Source organism: Odontesthes bonariensis, chromosome 15 (assembly GCF_027942865.1).
Source record: "Odontesthes bonariensis isolate fOdoBon6 chromosome 15, fOdoBon6.hap1, whole genome shotgun sequence".
Taxonomy (NCBI): Eukaryota; Metazoa; Chordata; class Actinopteri; order Atheriniformes; family Atherinopsidae; genus Odontesthes; species Odontesthes bonariensis.
Genome location: NC_134520.1, coordinates 3,941,973 through 3,969,732, shown reverse-complemented (window position 1 = coordinate 3,969,732; position 27,760 = coordinate 3,941,973). Strand labels below are relative to the sequence as shown.

The window sequence follows — 27,760 nt, the reverse complement described above, 5'->3', positions numbered from 1 at the left end:
GGCTATATTTGGCCACTGGTTCAGGTTACACAGCCAGACTACTGGCAAGAAGAGAGAGTGTTGAGGTAGTCCTGGGGAACAGAGGGTAGTGGTGACATTTTTATACCAAACTGGAATTTGTTAATTAAACACAGTAAGCACAGACTGTTGTAGTAATTAAAACATCACACCCACATTATGCCGTTATAAGCCTTTACAAGTGGGATTCTTGGAAACATTTGGTGATGCTATCTGCAATGTCCAGATCTGTGTAATGAAGCTACAATGTCGACATCCTGTTGAGTAAGTCACTTTGGCTGGGTCACAGTTTGTCTTGCGAAGACATCTGAAATGACAGGAGTGTTGTCATTGTGTCCTGCTGAGTTGACCCCCCACGACCTCAGACCACCCACAGATCAGCTTTGCACATAATTACAGAAACTGAAACTGGTCTTGGGAGAATTTATCAAAAATTGGTGTTGAGTTCAAGGTTCAGCAGCACACATAAAAGTGAAAGGTCTGAGTATGCTACGGACACTAAGTATCTACAGCTGTCTGACTATCCAAACAGTGCGGTTTCTTTTAAAAAATGCATTTTAAGGATTTTCTGTTTTCCTATTAAGTGTAACAAAGAAAGACTGATTGAGTAAAACAGTGGACTGAACAGACACAGATAGTTGGGAACCATGCAGCCTCACTTGGTCTATTTCTAGGCCACTATCACATTTTGTGCTGTCTGAGCTATTCTGGTTCTTCGTCAATCTACTGATTACTGTTAAGTGCTAGTGATAAGTCCATGAAGAATTTTCACTGTCATAACTATGTATATACACACACAAACACACACAGGTCAAGTAATGAGCCTCCTGAGGTTCTGTTAACTTGTCACCCTACAGCAATCATCTAAAACAAACTGCATTATTCAGTGGCGACTTCTACATAAAACAAACAGACTTGTATCTGTTTGTGATCTATATAAGTACTGGAATATTTCTCGCATGCCTTTACAGCACGTGTGCACACAACAACACAATTCCTTCTATCATATGCAATGTTTTCAGCATTTAGTCATTCTTAAATGAGACAATATCATGACCATTTAAAAGTTCTTTACGCACTTTTACGTAAGGGAAACAAATAATTTTTCTCTGATTGCTACAGATTCTGCTTGGAACACTTTGCTCTAGCTCCTGTCTCTTCAAGGCATCCAACTCAAAATGTAAAAAAAAAAAGGGTGGTGTGCAGGTAAGTGCTCATTCTTCCTTTGAAGTGAGCTAAGCCAGGGTGAAATCAATTATAATGACTTCAAGTGGGTCATGTTTACACTGCTCACGACATGATTCCACATGAATGACCCTGTCAGTGCAGTCTCAACCTTGTAAGTGGACATTTTCTGAAAGATCAGAGTTAATGATTTATGCATGTGACTGCCCATGTTAAGAAGAAGGAAGGCTTGCAGTATAAATGAGGTTCTTCAGTTTAAGAGGAATATCTATTTTGGATGAGAATAACTCAGTTTGTTGTGATGTGCTGTTAGTAGTTGGGGGGTGACAATAGGTTATATACAGTGGTTTCTCTCTTTTTTTGTATCCTTTGTGTACAAACAAAAAAAGAAAAAAAGGATTGAAGGAACACTGACAGAATGGGGGAAACTAAAAAGATATGATATGTCATCCTGTGGAGGAACACTACATCTCACAGTGTTATTTGAGCAGGTTTTGACCAAAGGCATATGTAATGTAAAGTATGTTTGTAGGTAAATTGCTAAAAATGTTTCATATAACGTTTCTCCATTAACAGATGTACAAATTTTGTATAAAATTTCTGTTTTATGGTCATAAGGTATAGAAATGTGCAGTGTGAAGATACAATACGCAGTGGTTGTTGTTCTTCACAAGTAGAACTGCTGCACAATTGCACAGTTTAAAGAAATCACACATGCAAAAGAAACGCCACAGTTGAGTTATGGGAAACATTTTAGAAGACTTGTTTCTACTAAAAAAATCTTGAAATTCCTTTTTCTTTGTGGCCAAAACTGTTGTAAAAATGTGTGTATTGAGTATTGATGTATGCAATGAGCACATTTTAAGGTTCTATGCTTTAGAATGAACCATGTACACCCTATATTTAGTAGTCCAAAAATGATTGGATAAACTCTGGAGATACCAGCCACAACATAACAGCTATCAACAAAAAGTTGATAGACTCAAATGCTAAAACCATCACCAAAACATTTTCTCAGACGTGTTTTCAATGTCCAATAAGGTCATTCCTTTTTTTTTTCTTGAACATTTACGAATTGCGTTTTTCTCTATGCTATTTTGTCTCCTCGCGGCTCCCATTGCTCTGCAATGATTGGTTGAAGGAGAAATATGGCGGTGTCCGCGGAGTTGTGAAAACACCACGAAGAAAACTTAAATTTAGAACTTGGCGCTGTACCTAAAGTTTTAATGTGATGTTGTATCTTTATTAGTTGGTCTGGTTAAAGTTTCCGTACAGAAAGAAAATCACCATGGAGCTCTTTCTGTATTAGCTTAGCCTGCTTGCTAACTGATGTGCTAGCATAATATCCTCACTGGTACACAAGATTCTCATCTGACAGCTCTGCACGGTGAGTTAGGTTGCAGCTAATGAGCACTGACACTGTGGTAAAAAAAATCAGTTTTAGGTAAGTGGCGTTTGTTACCTTGTTAGGGAGTCTCTTTCTATTTCTTCTTGACGATGTAGCTATCCATTCTTAACTCGGACCCCGAGGAGTCACCTAGCAAAGTTTTCACATTGAAATTAGACGTGTATGATATTTATGAAATATGTATGTTTTAATCGTAATCCTAGTAAATCTTAAATAAATGCAGTCTCGTTTGAAATAGTTCTTGGCTGCTTGTTATACACTGGTTGTCATATATTACGTTAATAACGTTTTGTTGCATATTATCTATTCTTTCTCTACCATCGAATCTATAAATTATTGTGATCTATTATTCAGTCTCCAGGTCTGCCTCAATTTGAATCATTTCAGATTTTTATTTCTGGCTTTATTTCTCTGTGATAAACTATTAGATTAAACATCCTACTTTCGAATGTATTCTCATTTTTTCGTTTGGTCTTAAAGTGTAAGACAAACATTAACAAATATTTGTCCTTTCACTCAAGCATTGATCCCCTTTTAGCATAAGTCATTTCTAAATTATCAAAATAGCTGGTGATTCATTTCATCCCAAGTTCAAAGAAGAAGAACTAACAAAGGGGAAACTGTTCTTTGAACCCCTAAAACCTTTAATATTAAAGGGGAACTCCAGGGCATTTGAAGCGCAATCCCATTGCTAGAGGTTGTCAAACACTGACAGTAGGACACAGACTGGTGCAAATCGGCGCTCCCTGTGCGGAGATTGCGCTGTTTGCGCAGCCTGTCATGCGAGGCTAATACGTGGTGGCTAAGGGGCAAGTGCTAACCCTTCCACGTAAAACAACAACTTGCACACTGCAGAAACGTCACACCACTTTATAAACCATCCGACAATAAAGTCACAAGCCTTACCATCAAAACCATATGCATGGTTCTCACATTACTGGCATGGGGACGTTACAAAACAACTTTATAAACAGCATGTCACTTACCTCTTGTTTGTATGCTCGCGCATGTGAAAGCCCAAAAGAGTCAATGGACGATAATCCCAAATACAAAGCAATTATCTTCTCTAGAAAAACTGCGTTCAAGTATTTAAAACATTACAACAATATTACTGGGCATGTATTGTTGTAATGTTTTAAATACTTGAACACAGTTTTTCTAGAGAAGATAATTGCTTTGTATTTGGGAGTATCGTCCATTGACTCTTTTGGGCTTTCACATGCGCGAGCGTACAAATAACCGGTGAGTTACATGCTGTTTATAAAGTTGTTTTGTAACGTCCCCATGCCAGTAATGTGAGAACCATGCATATGGTTTTGATGGTAAGGCTTGTGACTTTATTGTCGGATGGTTTATAAAGTGGTGTGACGTTTCTGCTGTGTGCAAGTTGTTGTTTTACGTGGAAGGGTTAGCACTTGCCCCTTAGCCACCACGTATTAGCCTCGCATGACAGGCTGCCCAAACAGCGCGATCTCCACACAGGGAGCGCCGATTTGCACCTGTCTGTGTCCTACTGTCAGTATTTGACAACCTCTAGCAATGGGATTGCGCTTCAAATGCCCCAGAGTTCCCCTTTAAATCCTCACTGAATAGTTTTTCAGTGTTCTCTAAACTTTCCCACATTTTTTCAGCCCGCAACATGCCTGCCTTCCGGCAAGTGGGAGAGAAGCAACTTCCAAACCCTGTTCTTTGTATGGCCTGGTCTCCGAAGAGGGATCTGATTGCTTTGGCCAACACGACTGGAGAGGTGAGATTAAAGCCCTAAAAACCACTCAGCAACACGTTTTAGTGCCTTTGTGTGTGAGTTTGCAAATTTTGTGACTTATGTCTTTTCAAAGTTGCTGCTACATCGCTTGGCTAGCTTCCAGCGTGTTTGGAGCTTACCACCAAGTGAATACACTGGGAAGGAGATCACTGCACTTGCTTGGAGACCAGATGGCAAAAGTAAGGTTTTTTTGTTTTGTTTTTTGTGTGTGAACATTTAATAGTTTTTAGTAGCATCTTTTTATGGAATCATGTGTATGTTATACTTACATTTGCTTTTTAAAACCTAGTATTGGCCTTCAGTCTTGGAGACACCAAGCAGGTGGTCCTTTGTGGTGTTGAGAAAGCTGAGATACTCCATGTGTTTCCAATGCAAAGCCCTGTAACTTGCATGCACTGGATGGAGGTCATGGAAGAGAGCAGGTATACAAGGCCCAGGAAGCTAATCAGATTGTGGCTAATTTGATGACATGTTAATAGCTTTGTGTGTGTATAATATCATTTGTTTCAGTGCCCTTAGCTCTTTTTACAACTCGGAGGACGAATCCAAACTTTTTCTTCCTAAATTACCAACACTACCCAAGAGGTAACTGTAGAAGCGATTGTACGTCACTTTATGAAAAGCCGAGTTTCGGTTGAATAACATCCAAACTTTTCTTCCTCAGCTATAGCACAACTTCAAAGATTTTCAGGTGGGAGAGCATTTTGATGACTACCTCATTAGTTCCTTTAATGTAAAAGTAGCAGCTGAATGAATTTATCTGTCTGTGTCACAGTGAGGAAAAGTCTGATGAGATACTTAATCTCCTGGGAGAAGTCAGGTAAATGATGCTGACTCCTAAAGCAATGGATGGAGTTTTTATATTATTGCACTGTTTTTAAGTTGTGTGGGAAAGTATTTCACCTACACATGTTGTTTTCATGCAGACTGAACATACTCGTCCTTGGTGGAGATGCCGGCTTTGTGGAGCTTTATGCATATGGGATGTACAAGATTGCTTCTCTAAGCAGGGTAAAGCTATTTTGGTCGTTCATAGGAGCTGTCGCTTAGGTCTTCTAAAAGATATCCATCACTCTATTCCTTCTGAGAAGTTCTTAAATATTAAGAAAGAGACGGCAAAACAACAGTTGTAATGGATTTCATGTTTTTTTGATGATATGTTAATACAGAAGGAACTGTTGCACTCATGCCAGCTCAGCAACACTGAATTGGGATTTAAATGTGTTACTTTACTTAATGAGGATGATGTTCACAGGTTTCGGGGACATGTCGCAGTCTGAGTCTGTCCAGTGATCTCAAGTCCCTGTCTGTCATCACAGAGGTCAGGTCTGCTGACAACAACCCAGAGATCTGTTACATTCAGGTGAGGTGAATGACGCGACTTCATTCCCCACTTCTCGACCTTCTCTCTGCTTTAACCTGCATTTTTCTGTTTTTCTTAAACTGTCATCTTTGTCCTCCAGCTGGACACAGGGCTGTTGTCAGACTGTCTGCCCGAGGTCACCAGGATGGCACGCAAGTTCACCCACATCTCGACCCTGCTTCAGTACCTGCACCTATCACTTACCTGCATGTGTGAAGCGTGGGATGACATCCTCATGCAGATGGATCTTCGCCTCACTAAGTTTGTTCAGGTTTGTTGTTTAAAGCAGGTTTTCCCTGGCCGAAAAAGCCTTCCTGCACACATGAAGGTCGACTACACCAGGGGTTCCCAAACTTTTCCATGCCAAGGCCCCCCAAACAGTATTAGCTTCTGGCCGGGGCCCCCTTTGCAAACCACAGACAATGCTACAAAATATGTAAAGAAACATCAACTTTTAGAACGTATTTTCTTTCTTTTCTTCACGGACAGTAGCTTGCCGTGTGAATGCAGCCTGACTAAATGCTCTTCTTTACGTCTGAAGAAGTCAGACTCTGCCGGATGTTTTTGTGTTGTATTGTATGACGCTGAAGTTTCGAAGGTTTTAAACACTCATCTGAGAGGGTCTCCAGACAGAGGACGCCATTTTTCTGTATGGCTGTAAAGCCAAACTTAATGTATGCTGCATCATACTTTCTGATTTTAGTTGGCCAGTTCTTTCGGTCTCTTCCTCGTCAAAAATCTGTCCATTTTGGCTAGCTACCTACATGCTAGCTTGAGGAGCAGAGCAGCTTGAGAACAGGTGCAAACCGCCAGGTCTACGATGTTTTGACTGGCAGCCAATCAGAAAGACAAGCATGGCAAATAACATTTCGATATGATATATTATTATAAATTGTATTTTACAATACTGATTAAAAAAATCTGACAATTTTTTATAATGATGTTTAAAAAAAATTAAATTCTATTTTTTTTTTCTTTTCTTTTTTTTCTTATCTTCACTCCAATTTTCTGAGGCGCCCCCTGGCGGCCCCCACTTTGAAAACCACTGGACTACACAGTTGATAACAAATCTGCAACTTGTTTGGTGATAGAAACAAGGACAAAAAAAAGTCCTATGTCATATCAAATCATATGTAATCTCCTGTCTCTGCAGGAAAAGAACACAAGCACCCAAGTTCAAGACGAGTTTTTGGAGCTCCTGCTGTGGGGACAGTCCAGGTAATAAAGCACAAGGACTTTTCTCTGTTATCATGTTGTAGTGTCTACTGTGTCCTGTAGATGGTAGCAACAACCAATCTTGAGCTAGTTGAACTGCTTTTTGGGGATTTTGTTTGATGTCATTTTATGTCTAATTGTGCAATATTTCTATTTTTCTCACCTTTTGCTCGGTTTTCAGCCCTGAACTACAGGCTCTTCTCATGAACCAGTTGACTGTCAAGGTGAGACTAAGAGCAGTTCAAACATAATTTTCCAGGTTCATGAAACCGGTGAGAATCCTGTTATTTTGTTTCATGTCTGCTTACGTGTATACATTGCATTGCCATCCTAGGGCCTGAAAAAGCTTGGCCAGTCCATCGAGTCTTCTTACTCCAGCATCCAGAAGCTAGTGATCAGCCACCTGCAGAGGTATTTTGGCTTTTACTCCCCGACAATACACGTTGCTGCTGGAATGTTTCTCGTGTAAAATCCCCTCTGTTCCCCTCTATCTGCTCTGTTTGCTGCAGTGGCTCTGAGGCTCTGCTGTATCACCTCAGTGAGGTGAGAGGAATGTCCTTGTGGAAGCAGAAGTTTGAGCCCCTCGGTTTGGATTCAGCAGCTATAGAAGGTGCCAGTCCAAACATACAATGATTGAAATCCATCTTTTTTTTTTTTTTTTTTTTATTATTAGTGAAACGTTTTTTTTTTTCTGTGTGTTTGCAGGTGCGATCACAGCTGTGGGTTCCTTCTCTCTCAAAGCCAACGAACTTCTGCAGTAAGTTTGTGACCATAAACGGGAATCATTTCTGGTAGTGTCTTTGTTTTTCTCCCAGTGTTACTGCATTTATTTTGTCATTTAGGGTGATCGATAAGAGTATGAAAAACTTCAAAGCCTTTTTCCGGTGGCTGTATGTAGGTAAGGGTTATTTGTTGATTCTTTAGCATTAGTGGGAGGATACAGCATTAATCTGACATGTTTACACTATTTTGTTTCCTTACAGCTATGCTAAGAATGTGTGAGGAACATGTACCACCAGAGCTTAACAAGGTGAGTTTAATTATAAAAAGATTAGAGACTTCTAGTTCCTGTAACTATTTTCTGATTATATTACTATGTTTAATCCCTCAGATGACTCAGAAGGACATCGCCTTTGTTGCTGACTTCTTGTCTGAACATTTTAGTGAGGTGAGATGAGCATCGTTTCTATATGACAAATGAAAAAATTCATCAACACGTTTTTGGATTTTTAACAACTATGCTCCATGGCTTTGCGGTTTGATAGAATGAGGAACTTTTTGATCGTAAAGGGAAGTACTTCAATGTGGAGCGAGTTGGTCAGGTAAGTGGTTTTGTACTGATTACTTTGAAGTATTTTAGAAAAGAAGTTCAGTCTTACTTCTCGCTGGTTTGTCTTTCATGTGGACGTTTACAGTACCTGAAGGACGAGGAAGAGGACCTTGTGTCTCCGCCCAACACAAAGGGGAACCAGTGGCTAAAGTTTTTACAAGAGAGCAAACACCTGAAAGGTGAAATTATCTTGAGTATAGATAACCAATTTGTGCTTTGGAAGAAGAAGTTTTGTTCTGAATGCCAGAACAATAACTGATTTAATGAAATGTTTAATTGCCTTCTTCAGAGAGCCCTTTGCTGTTTCCGTCCTATCCCCAAAAGTCTTTGCACTTTGTTAAGAGGATGATGGAGAATGTGATTGAGCACTGCCTACAGAAACCTGCTGTGAGTTTTGTGTCTTTTTTTTTTCCTCATCTGCACAATTAATTATTGTGTTGCAAGTGTGAGTCATTTTGGCATTCGTTGTCTGGTCACATTATTTGTTTATCAGACCTAATTGTGTTTATTTGTTTGCAGGAAGTAATTGGGAAGTCTGTAAAGCAGGCTGTCTTTTTGCCCTTGTACACTGTGCCAGAGAGGTATAATCTCATTTGCCTGCTTATGTTAATTATGTCTTTTAATATGATGCTATTTCATTTGAATACATTAATGGGATTATATTTTTTATTATTCATTTGTATCTCTAGCTCAGAAAACACTCCACGTCTTTTTGAACTTCCATCTTTGTACGTAAGACGCAAACATCATGGAGTTTTGTATCGGTAACAGCAAGATGAGGGTTTGTTTGAAGTATTCTTTTTGATCATTCGACAGGTGGAATGACAAAAAGGCCAAAATGCACTGTGTGGTGTTCTGCATGCCAGAGATTTCACCAAGCAAGCTCTACATATTACGGAAAGGAACAGACCCCAACAGGTACATTCCTGTAACTGTGGGTGTATATGTGAGCTGTTTGTACAGGATATTTTATTTCTGCGTGTAACAAAAGTTTGTTTTTCTCATACAGACATATCCCAAACAGTGTCCTATCGATCGACCTCAGCCATCATCTAGACAGCGCAGACGATGGCAGCTCTGCAGCCCGGTGGGTGCCACCTGGATTCTAACTTTGCCTGTATTTATTTAACCCCTCGACCGGGTAAAGGGCCCCTTGCGCAGTAATTCACTGCCTTTTTTTTTTTTTTTTTTTTTAAGGTCTCATTATGTTTACAGTTGCCTGGATGCTCGTTTCTATGATGATGAAATGCTAACGGTGGTCCTGCAAGGATCGGAGGAACACAACAGCAGGCGTGTCCTGGCTCAGCTTCCTCTTGCTTCCAGCCTAAGCTGTGCGAGTGAATTCAGCTGGAAGCCCAACCTCAGGTGTGTGTTTCTACCTCTTCACTTCATCACAGACATCTAAAACATAGCAATGTAGTCGGCTAACAAACACACAACGTATTTCATGTTTTCTTAACTTAAAATATTAAGTTAAACAAATAAAAAGAATAGTACGGTAACTGAAATGGAGCATTCCAGACAGAAGGTGAAGGGAGGTGTCACAGAAATGGACAGCATATAAATAAAATGATATAGTTTTAATGAGCATACCATGAGCCATTTAAGCATTACTATGGAAGCCTGTTTGAATTTTTTGAAAATGCAGTTTAGTGTGAGTGTTTTTGGACGTTGTGTAAAGACAAAGGAAAGCGAGCACAACTTCTACATTGGGAATGTCACCTCTGTTATCAGATTGGACCAGCAGAGCAGCTCCATCCCCTGCCAGGGTCTGGTGCTGGGGAATCAGTGGCGCGAGCTGGAAAACATGAAGGCTCAGTTTGTAGCTGTCAACGGAATCCGCAAAGTGGCCTGCGTGGTACGTTTAAGACACAATATTCTTTCTGTATTTCTGGGGATTCTTTTTAAATATAAATAAAAACAGAATGCAATGATCTGCACATCTCATAAACCAATATTTTATTGACAATAGAACTTCAAATGTTGAAAGTGAGACATTTAACTGTTTTCTGGAAATTATGAACTCATCTTGAATTTAATGCATTGTTGCTGGAGGGCCCGTAGATCGCGGCCATCTAATAGTGATTTGTGGTTGTGTCCCATGGACGGAGAGATCTCTCCAGATTCTCTGAATCTTTTGATATGTACTGCATTTGATTGAATTTTCAAAATCTTTCTGGTTTTAAGTTGAGGAACATTATTCAGTTTGTGGAAACATTTCCAACCTTACCTCTGAGAGACACTACTTCTCTAAGGTGCTCTTTTATATAATCACGTTGCTGACCTGTTGCCAGTCAGTCTGGTTGGTTGTATTATGTTCATTCAGCCGTGTCGTACTTTTTCAGCCTGTTCTTGCCTCATCCCAATTTTTTTGCTGCCATCAAATTCAAGATGAGATGCTGATATTTTTCATGAAATAGTAAAATGTCACGTCATTGTACTCTCATTGTGAGTCATCATCGTTGTCTGGATTGTTTTAGTTTGGGATATTATAGGAGAATGAGGCTACGGCTACACGGAAACGAAACGAGTTTTTTTTTTTTAAACGGGTACGAAAATTCTTGCAACCACACGGCAACGCTGCTGTAAAGACTCAGGTCCAGATGAAAACGGATGAAAACGATGAAACGATGCAGTACACACGCCACTGTGTCACGCCACGCTGTGAGACAATAGAGAAGTCTCACAGCGTCAACGTTTGACTGACGCAAAAACGTTTTCGCTGTAATAATGGAAACGAAACAACCTCGTTTTCAAACTTTCCCACTCTGGAACCTGTTCTCAAAAACTATCGTTTTGGGGTAGTGGGAACGCCGGCTCCGTGTGGCCGCGACAGCGAAACGATAAGAAAAAGTATCGTTTACAGTGAAAAACGTTTTCGTGTAGCCGCAGCCTGAGTTGCACTGCAGGGTTCCATTATTTTAATGTCTATTTTAGGTTTATTTTAATGTCTATTTTAATTTTGTGTCAGCATAGAAAAGCCTAACCAGGGACGGGAGTTGCAAATTAGCACTTGTTGCTAAACTCTATATGCATCACATCAGCTACAAGCTTGGATTTGTAGCTATGCCCGATTGTATTGTCCCTGTCAAATAAACTAATAAATAAAAAATAAAAAAATATATGTTTTAGTGATCACTAAGGTCAGACGATCCATGTTGTGCCATCTCACATTCCACATCTCAGTGATTAATTGTGCTGTTACTAAACCTTTACTCTTTTGTTTGTTTGTTATCTTTCTCTGGCAGCTGAGTGCTAATCTTAGGCACATACGAGTTTTTGAAATGGATGTAGAAGATGAGGACGACGAGGGAGCTGATTCACAGAACACCACCGCTGACCAGGATGGATTGGAAACTACTATAGCCAACCAGGGGCCGGGAGAGGAGAGCTTAGACACTGAAGCTGGAGCTGCAGAGCAGGATGTGTATAAAAAAACTGAGGAGCACCTTGAGTCAGAAGAAGCCTTAGAACTCCCGTGAGACCCAGACTAAGACATGGATTGTTTACAGGAGGCTTGGCTTCGTCTGTTGTTTGTGAAAGTTGTCTTATTCTTTCTTTTTTAAAGCACTCAAAAAATAGAATGATGTTGAAAATAAAAACTTTTTTTTGATGATTTTGTAAATCAGTCTTTTATCATTGACTTTAACAAAACACACGTTTCCTGTTATCTTGGTAAATCAATAAGTGGATTAATTTAAATGTAAGACACACTAGAATAAAAAAAAAATATGAATAAGAGTTTTTAAGTAATCAAACGAGTGCACAAGGCGAACAAAATGCTGTATTTGTTATCAAATTTATGTATAATTACGAGTTTTCTGTAAGAAAGTATTGATAAACGTCAATTTGTATCGGGTATGGACGTGGTTACGTGCGTGCACGCGCAAATAGGTGTTGGTTACGTGGTCGTTCGCGATACCGAACGCGGTGACGTGTTTTATCCGCCGCCTGTTGGTCTTTCACAGTTGGTGACGAGTATTATGAAAATGGCCTCGACCCTACCCGTAAGCGCGAATATCCAGAGAAGATGACGACGCTGAGCTTTTTAAGTCAGTTGAACACCAAAGTGTCTTCCTTTAACACGTAGGTAACAGTGACATTAACGAGAAGAAAGAGACTCTCGGTAAAGAAAAGTAAAAGAAAACACCCCAGACCACTGCATATTTCCGTTGGTCTGAGGATCCACCATGGAGGATATCAACTCTAACATCAACGCGGACTTGGAGGTGCGGAAGCTCCAGGACTTGGTGAAAAAACTCGAGCAGCAAAACGAACAGCTGCGGAGTAGGTCTACGATGCTGTCCTCGTCCGGAGCGATGTCAGGGAACCACAGACCTCTCAGCGCCGGATACGACTCGTCGTCCCTGTCAGTGGGGATGGCAGCCGGTCTGGCCGGCTTCCCTGGGGTGGGGTTCGGTACGGGCGGCTACGGTGGGCTGTTGGAAAACAACCGCTGTCTGAGCCCCAGACTGTCTTACGACGGCATCAGTTTCAGGAGGGCGTACGAATGTGAGGGGGCATCTGCTGCGACCTCAATGTCGAGTATGAACTCACTTTACTCAGACACCACCGGGGGCTTTTTGGCTGAGGGGGAAACCTCAATCCTTGATGAAGTGGAAATTTTAGATCTCGAAGACATGGACTGCCTAAACGAAGACGAGGACAGCTGGTGAGTGGCAGGCTTGTCTTGGCAGGTAACCTGTCGATACAGCCGTGTTTGTGTCTTCAGGGCTGGGTGACAGCTTTTATTGCCTGGGCACAGTTGCTCCACGACAAAGCGCCTGGCATAAACAATAGTCTCAGCGGCTTCCCTGAAATCTGAAGTCATCCCCACAGAAGGAGCCTCATTGTGGATCACTGACTGAAGGATGTGGTTTGGCAACTCATGTGGCCGATTACAAAGCCACCTTTAGTATAGCAGCCTGACCTGCCTGCTTTGTCACATCACTTTCAGCTGTTTCCTACCTTGCTCACAGTTGTTGCACTTGTTTTAGAGACGCAGCATTAGGCCTCAGAGGCACAAACTCTCAGCTGTCAGGAGTCAGGACCCCGAGGTCCTAGATTATCTGTTGCACTGTTTTGGTGTTGTGATGTGGCAGATTGCTTGGCTTGTCATGGCAGTGCTGGCAGGAGATCAGTGTGTACAGTAAAATCCGAGTTGTTTTCCTGCCCAGTTGTCATGTGGGAGAAGTCACCATGGTTATGTTCCTCCTCTGAATTCCTTTTTAGCACAGCAATTGGCACACAGCTACAAGTGCTCCGCATTGTGCTGCACCGACTGAGAAATGAAACAGGACAGTCATCTAATGTAGGAATAAAAGCTATGACATAAAGGTGTTATAAAGGTGATTGTATTTGCACAATGGCTATAAATATATTATAATCAGGTCATATCAGAGTGTCTTGGAGATGAGGATTACCATCTGGTTACACGTTCAGCTTGTTATCAGAATTAATCTTACAGGCCACATGTCCTCTGCCCTTGCATAGCATAGAGCATTTCTGTTGTTTGTTGACTTTAAAGAGGCACATTTTAAAAGTGTAATTGCAAATCTCGATCCTTACTTAAAGTACACGAGTGGCAGAGTCGGACGCCTTTGTTATTCAGCTGCTGTCAGACATGTAGACATGAGTAGAATACTTTACAGGAGATCTGTGGTATGTATGAATCGTGGACGTGAACAACTGTTACTGACTGGACTTGAACATAATGATGGCTGTTCCTTAGATGATAGTTATTTGGCTTGCCAGGAAGGGCTCATTTGATCGGTTTCTGCTGTGGTAATGATACTGTGACGGGCAACATTAGGGCAGAGCTCATAGCTTGATGCAGTTTATTGACAGATGCTAAAGCTGCTACAATGAGGGATAGATCATTTGTGTCAAGGTTGCAAATGTGCTGAGTGGTCTCGTAGATAATGAGAGCAAGTAGCTAACGCTGACACACTATATCTGACCCACAGGAAGATGTTATGCACACTAGCAAGACTACAGACAGACATGTTGATAATCAGCTTTCTCGTTCTTGAACTTGGGCTCCTTTTTTTCATTGTAATTATTTCAGCTACCCATCGTCCAAATCAGCAGAACAAACTCCTGCATTTGGATATTGCTTGCAGCGGTCCGTCTGTGCCAGCTACAGCTACTTACAGACATTGCTCACTCATGCTCAGCAGAGCCAGTCTCATTACGCCCAGCCTGTTTTGTCTGCCCTCTGCATCAGATTGATATCTGGGATTACCCCGTAGTGCCCAGCTCTTGCCAGCTCCTGTCACAGACTCCTGTAATCCCATGAATTAGCATCAGAGTGGATTAAAAAGGCTCCCCGCTGCTGCAGCGCTCTGCCTATGTTGCACTGACTTTACTGCGTGTGCACGATACATTTGATTGCTTCAGAGGCGAGAGGATGAAAACGTAGGATTACTATGCGCTGTGCGACATGTGAATGGCCGCCATTGTGTTGACAAACAATGAAAATGTGCAGTCCCAATTTCAGGCTTGTATTTCCCTGCACTCGCTGTAGTTTCTCCCCTTAATGTCTCTGCTTTCATCATGAAAGGCTTTCTCTACGGCTGCAACAGTGCTGACAGCTGCTGACTCAGATTCCCTCTCTGAGTGGAAACTCCTCCTTTCTTTTCTCCTCTGAGAACCATAAACACACATTTGTATTACTTCTATATCTGACAAACAAAAACTAGTAGTCTGTGCTCATAACTTGTAGTCTTACTGTATTTTTTGAGGCCTCAAAATGGTCACTGTAAGGTTTGGCAGCTTAAATGAACGGAGCCGATTCAGCACTAAAGTAAGAGCTTTAACCTAACAGTGTGGATTGTTCCTCATTCCTATTCATCTCTTTGTAAATATTCAACTTCATTTCTTTTTTCGAAAACAGTTTCTTAAAAAACGTTTTGGCCTCAAGACTTCAAAATATGTATTTCTGAAATGGTTCTACGCTAACTTAGTTTTCTTTTGAAAAACTAGATGCAAGTATGGAGGAGGATGGCAGCAATTTATGTACGTTTGTGTCAGTTGTGTTTTCCTTTTCCAGGCTGTATGAGGCAAAACTCAACAGTCCCCTGCAAAAAGCCTTGAGTCCTATCGTGTGGTGCCGCCAAGCTTTGGATAACCCCAGTCCTGAGATGGAATCAGCCAAGCGCTCCCTCATCCACAGACTGGACCTCACCATGTCAGGTAATGTGAAACATTTTGTTGCTCCATGATTAACAGCAGCGGAGGCAGAAGTTGTAAACAGTGGCCAAACTTTTTGTTTTCTGTTGACATGTCAAAGGTCAGCTACAAATTGACTCTGTGTTTGGTATTTTGTCTTGGCTAAATGGATTGTTTACATTGACATCTCTGATAGAGGAGCATCCTTTTTCTGTTGACTGTGATGGATCCAGTCTCAGTGTGAAGATTGTGTGAGGTTAGCAGATTTTTCAACAAACATGAGGTGTCCCAGGTCAGGGCCTTACTTTGCACCACGGCCAAGCTAAAGTTACAGCTACTACCTGTAGTTTTTGTGGCTTCAAGCAACTTTGTTTTGAAGAGGTTAAGTTATTAGACCTTCCACTTGTGGCTGCAGTGTGTGCCTACTGCATCTTAACCAGCTGAAATCCATCCACTGCGCAAGTCTGATTGTTTTTAAAGTGCAAGAAAAAAACTGAATACCACCAATTCATTTTCTTGAGCTGCAGCACGATACTGACGACAAAAACAGGTATGATTCTTCATAGATTTTGGTTTGTGTGGACTGTGTTTTCTTATCGAACAGGGAAACCGTACAGAAGTTCCAGCCTGGTGAGTCAACTCATGGCAGACACTTCTGTTTTATGAGGTCAGATTAATTGTGATTTGGATTTACCGAAAGCATCAAAATTACACACAAGTACAATACAAAAACAGTCTTTTCTGGTACACCTAGTGTGTCTCAAGGCAAAGAAGGCAATTACTTATTGATACTTCCAGATGTGGAAGTCTTTGGTCACGTTTTCCTCAACCAGCAATTATAAATTGGTCTATGTGGATGCATTATATGTAGAACCACATTGGATGTGAACCTATGGAAAAGTAGTTGGAATTATAGTGATGTGAATGGCAGACCCACTCTGGGCATCATTGCCAAAATTGAATTCAACCACAACATGTCACCTTTCCTGCTTTCTGCCTGTGCAGTTCCTATTCTTGAGCTTTCGACTCTTGCTAATAATAGTTAAGTCTTTCAGGGAGGACAGGCCTCAAATCCTTGCAGCTAAACTGAGAGGGGTTATTTCCATTTTGACAGTGGTATGCCCATGTGACGGTTAGATCATGTTGAGCAATAGGCCACTGAAGGTTGTCCACTGGGGTGGATATGATTCTCTCTACTCTGTTGTGCAAGAATGCAGCACCTGGACACGCGCATGCGTCCTCATGCGGGGGCAGTATCATTTGTTCCGAGTGGCACCTGAAACAATTCACCTGAGGCCTTTTTGGGGATATTTTTTTTCCCTTAGATATTGCACAGGGTAGTTGTAAATGATGGCATCGGGTATGTTGAGAGCAGTTTAGTTTATCTTTTTAAGTTTTGATGCATCTAATTAGAACTATGAGTGTGTAATCCATTTTTTATCCCTGACAGTCCTTCTTATGAGCACTTCTATGGGCTGGTCTATGTGATCATCAGTGAACCATTTGTCAGGCTGCGGATTCACCAACAATTTTGCCACTTGAGTGGAGTAAAAGGAGTTGTGCTTATTTGTGGTGATATCTCTGTACAAGTGGAGAAGAACATCGTCCTGGTTTGGCCTGAACAGACCACCCCCAACCCTCGTGTTGCTCATACCATCCACCCCACTAACTTCACTTCAATCCTCATTTGGCACCGATGAAAAGAGAGAGCACAACTAAAATCCTCATTTGGCACACACGTCTGAAGCGCTGTGTTCTTAAAACATTTGTGCGTGAGAGAGACTCATAAGACACACCCATGTGTCTCCCGGCTACTCTCCTTCACACCCGGTCTCAAACAGGAGCGTGGAAACCACGTTGCCATGGTTTTGGTTGAGTTGGTGTCAGCATTAGAGAAACTATTTGTCGGTGCCGTTTCATGCTGTAAGCGCACGCTAAAACAACAGAGTCACTTCTGACCCTGCGTTGTGTGTGAGAGTAGTGACCAAACCTTTTGTGAGTTCACACCCTGTTAAAAATCAAAACCCCAGATGACGTGTCTCAGTTATGTAACTTAACAACAGGGCGGAAACGCTTGGGAGAAAGTAAGAAAGTTCTCTGACTTGGCTTTGAAAGTCAGTCAGACAGCACAACTTTCCTCATGTCAAACTACCCCCAATAAGCCGTTGAAACCATTTTGTGACTGGAGCTAAACAGTTAAACACTTCGACAGCTGTAATGCAGTGCAGAGGTCCCAGATGCAGTCGCACAGCTGACCTGCCTTGTTTTCTGCTCACAGAGGATTTGACTTTTCATAGACCTGAACACTTAGTTCAGCCCCTTTTTGCATGTCTCTGCCAGTTTTATCCCCTCTCTCCTTTGCGGTATCCATCTTCCTCTACATAAGCTCTACTGTTTGTTCTTCTCTTGTGATATGCTTGCAGTTCTCTGCACCCGTTTTAACTCCTTCTTTTATTTTTATATCGAGCCGACTTCAATGGCAAGCTTTGTCTTCTGTTTCCTCCTCAAACATTTAAGACCCCTCTATTTTCTTCACAAAGTTTCTCAAGTGAAAAGCAAAGATGGAAAAGCCTCCAATCGGACTTTAAATTGCAGCAAATCAAGGCAAAAATCCATCAAGCGTGTAGCAGCAGTTTCCTTTTCGTTCATTTGACCTCTTGTTTCAGGACATGAGAATTTGAGGGCACACTATTTCTGTTGGTCCCTGTGCTACAAATCCCTTTAGATTGATCTGATTCTCTGTGTAATGAGCGAGCTACTTGGGTTGCAGTGATAAGAGTACATCATCCAACACCACCTGCAAAACCACTGAAACTGAGCCCCTGGCTAGGTCCAAATTGGCTTCAGCTCCTCTTGTGATTTGTAGCATGCGTCATGTTTTTGCTGACATTTACAGACGCTGCTCACTGCTCTCGATTGTCTGCAAACTCCTATTGTCAGGGATAATCTCACCATCTGAACTATTTAGATTTTCCTGTTGACTGAATGTGTGCAGCATTACAGACCTACATGTTGCAGTGTTGTTGACATTCCTTAGTAGCTGATCCTTGCAGATGGCAGCAGAGTGGACATGATGGTATTTTCTAAATGATGCAGGAAGACAGTGCAGAGCTTGAGGTGGAGAGAAAGTCAAAGGAGTTGTCTGGAGAGAGGAGGAAGCTGAACGCCGCCGTCACCACGGAGCTGTGAAAACACACCCGGTTAGAAAGGGAAAGAAACAAAGGGATGGGAAAATGAGTGCTCTCAGAGACACTCAGTATCCTAACCACCAGAAGTTTCCCAGTGACCAGCAGCTCGAGTCTGATCTCATGATTGAGACTGTGGGCTGCTAGACTTTAGTCTTTTGACTACTGCTTTTGCAGGGTTTCACAGAGAATTGCATTGTGCTGCGTGCTCTGGTTAAATGGAATCTATTGTTTAGTGGGTTTTTTTCACCCAATGATGCAGGAACTCTATCAGGCCCCAGCATACGGTGTAAGAGACTCTACTGGACTGACAGCACAGTGCAAAGCTTTCATAAAGGTGCTGGATCTGATTCGGCTCGGACACTGCAGACGTTTGTGGACAAACGTCTGCAGTGTCCGAGGACTGACAGGCTGCGTCAGGGCCTCTAAGTGGAAACATTGTGGTGCCATACTGAACGAGCACAACATTTCAACCATCTTCTACACAGTGTTACTATGAGGCTCCCTTTCCTAATTGTTCATTGGGAAAGAATGATATATATATATATATGTGTACTTATATCCCATGTATATACAAATTACAAATAAAGGGGTGTCATTGGAATAATTGGGTGACATTTAGCCCCGCACCATCAGCACCTTCAGATCCTGTCGGACCCTGTCAATGCTCTTTCAGCTGATGTAAGATGTTGATCTGGCATTTTGTCTGTCAGTGAGATTGTGCAGCATAGTGAGTAAACTCTAGATGTTATTGTGATGTCAACTGTTTTACTTTGGATGCATGAAACGAATGTAAATATGTAAAGCAATACATATGATAAGTTAGTCTGAAATGAAACACGACATTTTGAGCCACTCTAGAGAAATCAAAACATGCTGCCAAAGCTCGAAATACATCAGTTATTAAAAACTAAAGGCAATACGCAGACATTGCTTTAACTTCTTTTATTTCTAACGTGTAAAATAAGATGTGATAAATGCAGTAAGAAAAATGTATTTTTCTGATGATAAAACATATTCTGATAGAGTTGATGTCAGAGTCACTAAATGTTTGCAGTTTAGCACACAGATCTAGAATAACTGCTGAAATATGTGGATGATAAAGATTCTGCCCTCTTTTTCTTTTTTTGTTTACCACATCTTTAGAACTTGTGATTTTCACTGATTTTCTCATGTAATAGCACTCATGCTTTACTTCTGATACTGGATTCTGCAGCCAACAAGCGGAGGAGCCTGTATGGAAGCCCCTACCTCCAGCAGGGCTATGGAAGCCCATATAGCACAAATGCAGCCAACAGCCCTTACAGTAGTGGCTTCAACTCCCCCTCCTCGACCCCCAGCCGAGTGCCCATTGTCCGACAGCAGCTCATGCCCAGTAACGCAGGTATGTGGCCCTCCGCTGTCTGCTGTCCATCATAAATTATTTGTTTAATAGGAGGTTGAAATGTACACTGATGATTTCCTCCCCAGCGCACCAACGAAATGCAGCTGCAGAGAGGAATCCTCCTGCCATAAGTCCGCAGTCATCGGTGGACAGTGAGCTGAGCACATCAGAGATGGACGAGGACTCGGTGGGCTCCTCCACGACCTACAAACTCAATGATGTCACCGATGTCCAGATTCTGGCACGCATGCAGGAAGAGAGTAAGCACCCATATCAGTTTAACCTGCAGCAGTATTCTACGGTTTTCAACCGCCAAGCTGTTTGTTTTACTGTGTTACTGTTTGTTTGTTTGTTGACAGGTTTGAGGCAGGACTACGCTGCAACAGCTTCCAGACGTAGCTCGGGTTCGTCCTGCCACTCTCTGCGGCGCAGCACCTTCAGTGACCAGGAGTTAGACGCGCACAGTCTGGAGGACGAGGAGGAGGCGGTGCACATGGCCTTCGCCCTGCCTTCCAACCGCTTCAGCCCCTCCCCTCGCCACTCTCCTCGCGCTTCTCCCAGAAATTCTCCCCGCTCGCGCTCCCCTGCTCGCTCCATTGACTACAATCACAGTCGCGGCTCCCCGCAGCCCATCATCAGCCGCCTGCAGCAGCCTCGCCACTCGCTGCAGAGCCACGGCCACGACCTGCAGACCAATGTGGTAAAGAATGAAGGTAAACAGAGCAAATGCAGCAAGGAGATGATGCTATCAGCTTCATTCTGCATGGGCTAATTCTCTCTTGTGCTGCTGTTGTAGAAAAGTTGCGTCGTAGTCTTCCCAACCTAACGCGCTCCTCGGCGGCAGCGGCAGTTCAGACACCAGAGCCTGTGAAGAATAGCCGCAGCTACGAGTCCAATTTGCAAGTGCCAAACGGTGGTTCCCCTCGACATCAGAGCCAGTCTGCGAGTAAGTATCGTCCCAGAGCATCATGTCAAGGAATCTGACTGCAAAACAGAGAAACCCTCCATTTTAAAGCTTTCACTATTGAAATCACTTTCTTGGCTGCCAACTTTATATCAATACTTGTTTTGTTCTCCAAGCTCAGCAACATAGTCATTGTGTGAGTGGGAATTGTATTACTCCCTCTGGCTGCACCTCCACTGTAAGGACTGGGCTGCTTTGTAGTGACATGGCTTTGGTATTTGGGGATCCTCTTTGTCTTTGATCATTTTTCATTGGAACATCTTTTATTCACACTCATCCCTTCTCCTATCGTCTGGGCCTAACTTTCACTTGTAAGAAATGTACTCATCTTGTAGAATAAAAGCATAAAAGCATGGCGCCAGCAACACTAAGAAGCTGTTCTGAGTATCTGTGACACTGGTGTTTTTTTAGTCGTGTGGTGATTAAACTCCCTCCAGTGCAAGTTACAGGATTACAACTATATGATGTAATCCTGTAATGGGCAAAAAGGTAAATGGTGTTGTCCTTAATCCAGAAAGTATAAGCCCTCCCTGTTAGTAGTGACAGATAGCAGAGGGGTCAAAGGGCAGGTTTCAGCTGCTTAAATGTGTTCTGACTGCCTTTATCCTGTCTCAGCCAGCTTTCTGTGACAGAGGAAAGTGTTCATGTGGCCTGAGCCTTTGGCCCTCAGAACAGATATTCTGTTTTTCACCTGAGTTTCCTGAGGATTGCTGGTATTCGTACTTCACTGTGGTGATTGTTGGTTGAACATTATTTCTCTCTGAGCTTTGGCTGCACCAGGCATGTGGGACACCTTAATTGCTGCCTTATCTAACTGTCTCCTCCTCACTGTAAAGCATGTATAACCCAAACCAGCCTATTTTCTTCTGTCTGTGCTCAGACTGGTGAAATTGGTTGTAATGCTGGCAGAGGCAAAGGCACTTTTGCTCTGGCGGGCTGCTGCTCCTTCTTTGAGATGTTTGTGTGTGGAGCCCCCTAGTGGCTTCAAACAACACCTCAGGCATTGGATTTCCTTCAAAGCCTCATCAGGCCCTTTACTCTCCATTAAAACTGTAAATGAAGTCTAACTCCCATGCTGACATGTCCCTGTTTTCCCGCAGCAGCTCAGCTCCCGAGATACTCCACCCCTTCTCGCTCGTCCCCGAAACCCAAACAGCTCCTCAAAAACCCAACTGCCCTGCGAGGTAACAGCCTGCTCCTAAACCAGCTGGAGGCTGTGAGATTGATCTCACACACAGGCATATGCACAATTCTTGACACACTCTGAGGGTATAGACTATTGATGAGTGTAAATGATGAAACAGCTAGATTTAAGTGGGAGAGTGCATTTCAGCCCTTCTCATCGTGGAGTGTAGTTTTAAATGTTGTTTATGTAGCCATCTTTGTGAGGATAAAGGAAAGGAGCTCGTGGAGCAGGGTTGGCAGAGATGAGCATCATCTTATGACTCCCGGCCAGGCGTACTACTAAACTGTAGGTGTCTAACATCCACAAGCTGAGGGGAAAGCTGATTCATTTGAGGATTTTGCTCAGCTGTTTCTGTAAGGGGGGGGTTGCTCTCAGGCGCAGTGATGTCAGAACAGTGACTTTGTTGGCTGTAATCATTTAATTTACTCAGAAAGCCGCCTGGCTACAAACAAACAAATGAACAGTTGTTATTTCAGTCATTGTTCCCGTCTCACTGTGTTGTCTGAAAACAAAATCAGACAAAGAATGTAAATAAGAACAAATTTGGTATGAATGGTGCAAAGGAAACCATTATCATCGTCCTCTCGACCAACTTCTTTGTATTGAGAATATATAAAGAAATCTTGAATTTGATGCCAGCAACAAAAAAAGTTTAGTAACACTTTACAGGCAGAGTAATATGTGCCGTTTTTACACCAAAAAGTCATGCATATAAGTTTAAAAACTTTTTTTTAAATTTTGGTGGACCTGATGAAAGCCAATGAGATCATTTCATAGTGAAAGTAGTAGCTTTTTTATTATCCTCAGTGTTTTCATAGCCAGTCCAGTAACCACTGCTACCTCCCTGCCAGTAGCTATGACAACATGAAAAGATGACATTACATCATATCTGGCAGACTGTGTTTTTCAGGTAGACAAGTCTTTTAGACCAGGTCACAAATGTCAGTCCACGTGAGCTCCAGCTGTCTTTTGTAGACATTGAAAATGTCTCTTTTTGTGTGCGAGTTGTTGCTGTCTGGTTTATAGGCCTCCATGTGACATGTTACTGTTGGCAAACGTGGGTTTCTGTGAAGAAAGTGAACTGTTTCCACGTTTTTAGGCCCAAGTTCTGCATCCTCATTTAAAACGAGCCTCTGTGCTTCCATGCGTTGTTTCCCATCAATGCCGATCGGAGCCTGAGCCGATAAACACCCACAACTAATGCGGTCATTTTAAATCAGGACTGAATGCTGATTCAAAACTTTCCCGTTGCACTGACAGAGGACTTTGGTGACACGTGAGAGGGTCAGGATTGGGTGTAAAAAGAAGCATTTGTTAAAGTCTTGGATTGAGGCTCAACACTTTGTACCAAACTATGTTGTTTTTTCCCCCCACATCTGACATGCATAGTATGAAAAGGTTTGGGCACCGCATGGGAAACTGTCACACCACTGTGATCAATTTGAACTCATGGGCTCGGGAACACCTTGAAGAACACATAACGCACAGAGAGGCTCAAACCAACCAACCGGTTCAAACTCAGGACTAATGTAAATGGCAGACATTTGAAAATGAATCAAAGAAATGTTTTCATAATGTTTTTAAAAATACATTATAATATATCCTTCTTTAGCTTTGTAAACTGCTCCGTTAGACATTTGCTGATCCACATCAGGCAGTGATACAAAGAGCTTACATTCAAGCTAAAGAAACAGGAGGGTCATATTTTGAAGTTCTATGTTTAACTGGATGCAACATCACAAGAGTACATTTTTTTGACATACTTTTGATTAAAACCTGGTTGCTACAATAGTGACAATGAAAGCCAGCAGCTAATAGTTTATACTGAAATCAAACTTTTATCCTAAAGCAGAGATGAGGAGTTTGCTACAATGTTGGACATCTCTTTCACATTCTACTATAAAGGCCAAGGCTACTTAGCATTATAATGTCTTTCAGCATGTTGTTGGCTCCCTCACTGTCCCATCGATGATCACACTGTGTGTACAGAAGTGGTCAGTCAACATTTCAAGCTAACTGATTGTAAATCAAATTTTCCGCGTACAAAGCGGACAAAGACACCACACTGAGCCTCATCCGCAGCTCCCCCCTGCCTCCCCCCCTGCTCTGAATTAAGGCCTGTCTCTGTTGTCTTCGTCTCTGTCTAGTCCCACTCTCCTGTTGCTTTGGAGAAGAAGGTGATTTCAGTGAGTATTCACTGACGGCTTCCGCCTTTTAAATATTGTGACTGTGATTCTGCGCCCTGGTTGTAATGTTGTCGTGCTGCCGGTTTCCACTTGTTTATGCTCGCTGTGTGAATCGCCTCATCCCCCCCCCAACACATCATAGTAGCAAGCTGTGTTATTCAGCTTTTTTGTTCATTTATTCATGCTTATGAGATCATGTTGTAGTTTGTGAACTTGTGCTGTTGCAGATTTTACTCCATTTGTTCATCTGAAGTGGTTGTGGTTAGAAAAGACCAGCATACTGTGTTTCTTACTGTTCCATATAGATGTTTCTACAGTCATCACATGTATTACAGCCTCACGTCATTGTGCTGTTGATCATTCCGTCATTGCGAAACCTAACAGACGCAAATAGGTGAGTGTACTTCATGGACTTGCACTTGACTGTGTTTCCGCTCTGCCTGTCTTCAGTCCCCTCTCCCAGTAAGCTGCGCACGCCGGCAACACCATCACCGCTGACTCTGAGGCAACCGGTGAAGGCCACATCCACCCCCAATTCTGCCACATCTACCCCCACCCGCTCCCTGGCTGCTCCGCGCAGTGGTCTGCCCCGGCCGAGTGCTTCTGCAGGAGGAGGCATCCCTCTGCCCCGCAGCAAGCTGGCCCAGCCTGTGCGCAGGTGAGCACACCAGCAGACACACTGGCCTCTTCTTAAACATCTGGAACTGGATAACAAAGTGTGTGCAGCGCTAAACCCTGAGCCTGTTTTTCTTCTTCTCTGGTTTAGATCTCTGCCCGCTCCTCGGACCTACGGCAGCACAGGCGACAACTGGAGAGAAGGTTGTTACTGAGGCTCTCCAGCAGGGGGCTCTCCAGTCACATTATCAACATAAGGAGGCAGAAATACAACATGGCACTTTATGTACCTTGGTAACTTTTACAATAAAGAGCGAGGCGAAAGATCAAATACAAATCAGAACTTTAAAAAAGAGAGGACATAGTCCACGTTGTGTCAAAGATGGCCTCCCATTGGGCTTCTCTGTGGGACCTGGCTGTGGAGGGATCAGGCATGTAGTGCAGACAACCCAGAAAATGCCAAAGAAACCAGTTCGTCTCCAGCTCCGCCAACAGAGGACACGCCACCTGCCTTTTTTTGACTTTAGTCATCTGTGAGACAGTCCACATCTCTACAGCCCAGCCTCCCTCCCTCCCTCCCCTGTTCTTCTGTCGCCTCCCTCAGGTTTGAAATGTTTCCACACATTTCTCTCATTATGCTCTGTGTTCTACAGATGTCGGTGAGCGATCTCTATGATGATGCTGTGCAGGTGAACTGTCCTGTGGTGTTAGAGAATTGTTGATGTCTTGCAAAAGTGAAAGCGCCTCTGCGTGGGTATGACTCTTTAAGAATCTTTCCTCTTGTAAAATCAGCCAGAATGTATGCACAAGTTTGTTTTGGAAATTATTTATTCAAATTATTTAAGAAGCGTATGTCCAAACATCCATATCAGTATTTTCGTTTGAATATTTCACTTGTTTAAAATGTACATTTTGAACCTCAACTGCAAGCTAACTCTCCAAAGCCTTCTTTTTGTGTTTCAAAGTGTCAAATTAGGACTGGTGCGGAACCTGGGTGACCGATAACACCTCGATCAAAGTCTCAGTTCTGACTTGCACCGCAGTTTGCCAAGATTATATTGAAGTGCTCAGAGTGGTCGGTTAAAGGACTGGATGACATTAGATCTGAGTTATATTTGTTATTGGACAAAGATTTTATTTGATGAGAAACAAGCTGTCCTGGTCACCGTTCAGCATATAAAAACCCAGGAAAACTTTGTGGTTCATCAAATTCCCATCACAAATGTCTCGGTGTGTAACATTCATGCCATGAAAAAAATCAAATAAAGATTAAAAATCGTCTTGATTAAGATGACAAGTTCTAATAAGTTTTGACTGGCTTTCACCTCTTGTGCTATGAACATGAATCAAAAGGCATGCCAGGGAGGGTGTTCTGGTCATTGCTGTGGTGGCTGTCTTAACCTAGTGCCTATAATTTAAAGTTTCACTTGAGTTTGAGCATCATGTTGTGTTCATTTGTTTTATCACTTTGTGCCACATTTCAATATCTGCATCTATGCTTGATCGATTGGTTTGCTCGCCTGTTTTTGTAACTGAATCGACACGTTTAAAATTGCTCTAAAATGTTTATTATGCGCCTTTGTATTTATGACAAATTACTCATTCTGTAAATGAAACTATTTATTAAAGAGAGAGGTGCCTCCGTCAAAGCTCAGATTCAGTTGGAAGCCAGGATGAATGTTGCAAAAAGACATATACCACACATTTTGTGTGAGCGTTTTGTTATTGAACTTTTGGTTGTTTGTTTTTATATCCACAAACATGAACTTTGGTTTCTCTGTGTAAAGTCACATTTCAAATAAAAAGAAAAAAGTTATTGTGTCCTTTTTTTGGGGGGGGGACATTTAAAGTGGAAAAAAATGTGAACGCAAAGCAAAGTCGAGCTTTAATTATTTGTATAGAGAAGAACATTTAGGGGAAAATCCTGCACACAATGCAACACCAACAGGATGAACAGGATGCAGTGATTTGCAAGCAAGTATTTGATTCATAATAGGAGATGGAAAACATTTCAAATGCTGAAAGTGAGACATTTACTACTTCCTAAAAAATAATATCTCGTCTTGAATTTGATAGCAGCAACGCATCTTAAAAAAAGTTGAGACGGGGGCCATGTTTACCTCTGTGTGCCATCCACTCTTTTAACAGCCTTTAAACGTCTGTGAGAGCTGATAAGCTGGACGCTCCCTCTCCTCTTCTGTCTGGATGACGCAGTGTCCAAGATTTCCTAAAAGAATTTCAGATTTTGATTCATCGGACCACAGAACACTTTTCCACTTTTTGCCTCAGTCCATTTGAACTGAGCTTTGGCCCAGAGGATGGGATGTTTCTGATGTTCCCGTGACCTCAGCTTAAACCTGCACTGTTCAAGGAAAATGACTGCTGGAAGTCACTTTTCCTGCCTTTTGTTGCCACAATCCCAACTTTCTTTTTTTTTTTTAAACAGGACAATCCATCAAGTTCAAGATGAGCTAATTTTTTTCATGACATAGTGAAATGTCTCTTTGTCAACATTTGATATATTTTTCTATGTTCTTTTATAAAGGAGATATTGGTTTATGAGATGAGCAAATTGTTGCATTTATGTTTTAATTTACACTTTACGCAGTGTCCTAACTTTTTTTAAATTGGGGTTGTACTTAAGGCGGGTCAAATTCAAAGTATTTATGTGATCAAATGTAGCAAGAGCCCTGTATGTCTTTCAGACCAGAAGTCTAGAATAAATGTAGCGCTTCTATCCCTTCAAAAGCTTGGACATAACTCCTCTTAAGACAATTAGAGAAAAC

At 42.1% G+C, this 27,760-nt stretch overlaps 2 protein-coding genes across 7 annotated transcripts; both read left to right on the top strand.

The window, feature by feature from the left end:
• Positions 1-2,333: 2,333 nt before the first annotated feature.
• On the top strand, positions 2,334-11,909 carry anapc4 (anaphase promoting complex subunit 4). 2 transcript variants are annotated; one of them, XM_075486202.1, is made up of 28 exons: positions 2,334-2,590; positions 4,243-4,358; positions 4,450-4,555; positions 4,666-4,798; positions 4,887-4,961; positions 5,041-5,067; positions 5,152-5,196; positions 5,303-5,387; positions 5,632-5,739; positions 5,840-6,010; positions 6,893-6,957; positions 7,136-7,178; positions 7,289-7,365; positions 7,464-7,564; positions 7,660-7,711; positions 7,797-7,852; positions 7,938-7,984; positions 8,066-8,122; positions 8,220-8,276; positions 8,370-8,463; positions 8,574-8,671; positions 8,804-8,865; positions 8,974-9,012; positions 9,101-9,202; positions 9,294-9,371; positions 9,500-9,649; positions 10,019-10,142; positions 11,533-11,909. In XM_075486202.1, exons 2-28 carry the CDS (start codon positions 4,251-4,253, stop codon positions 11,764-11,766), a joined length of 2,394 nt encoding a protein of 797 aa, XP_075342317.1. In that variant the 5' UTR covers positions 2,334-2,590; positions 4,243-4,250; the 3' UTR covers positions 11,767-11,909. The 2 variants fall into 2 exon arrangements, with proteins under 2 accessions (XP_075342317.1, XP_075342316.1); XM_075486201.1 differs by having other exon boundaries at positions 9,482-9,649.
• A 295-nt stretch (positions 11,910-12,204) lies between these two features.
• On the top strand, positions 12,205-26,790 carry slain2 (SLAIN motif family, member 2). 5 transcript variants are annotated; one of them, XM_075484710.1, is made up of 10 exons: positions 12,205-12,956; positions 15,336-15,478; positions 19,856-20,023; positions 20,110-20,283; positions 20,383-20,736; positions 20,820-20,969; positions 22,091-22,171; positions 24,321-24,359; positions 24,810-25,017; positions 25,126-26,790. In XM_075484710.1, the coding sequence occupies exons 1-10, from the start codon at positions 12,475-12,477 to the stop codon at positions 25,187-25,189; spliced, it is 1,863 nt and encodes a 620-aa protein (XP_075340825.1). In that variant the 5' UTR covers positions 12,205-12,474; the 3' UTR covers positions 25,190-26,790. The 5 variants fall into 5 exon arrangements, with proteins under 5 accessions (XP_075340825.1, XP_075340824.1, XP_075340827.1 ...); XM_075484709.1 differs by having other exon boundaries at positions 12,206-12,956; positions 22,088-22,171; XM_075484712.1 differs by lacking the exon at positions 22,091-22,171 and having other exon boundaries at positions 12,207-12,956.
• The last annotated feature ends 970 nt before the right edge of the window (positions 26,791-27,760 follow it).

What these genes read in the sequence shown, in the direction of transcription:
- anapc4 (XM_075486201.1), top strand. Translation starts at nt 4,251, where the DNA reads ATGCCTGCCTTCCGGCAAGTGGGAGAGAAGCAACTTCCAAACCCTGTT. An exon ending in CAGAGATCTGTTACATTCAG is followed by an intron (nt 5,740 to 5,839) that starts GTGAGGTGAATG and finishes TTTGTCCTCCAG; the next exon opens with CTGGACACAGGGCTGTTGTC. An exon ending in AAAGGAACAGACCCCAACAG is followed by an intron (nt 9,203 to 9,293) that starts GTACATTCCTGT and finishes TTTCTCATACAG; the next exon opens with ACATATCCCAAACAGTGTCC.
- slain2 (XM_075484709.1), top strand. Translation starts at nt 12,475, where the DNA reads ATGGAGGATATCAACTCTAACATCAACGCGGACTTGGAGGTGCGGAAG. An exon ending in GGCACGCATGCAGGAAGAGA is followed by an intron (nt 20,284 to 20,382) that starts GTAAGCACCCAT and finishes GTTTGTTGACAG; the next exon opens with GTTTGAGGCAGGACTACGCT. An exon ending in CTGGCCCAGCCTGTGCGCAG is followed by an intron (nt 25,018 to 25,125) that starts GTGAGCACACCA and finishes TCTCTGGTTTAG; the next exon opens with ATCTCTGCCCGCTCCTCGGA.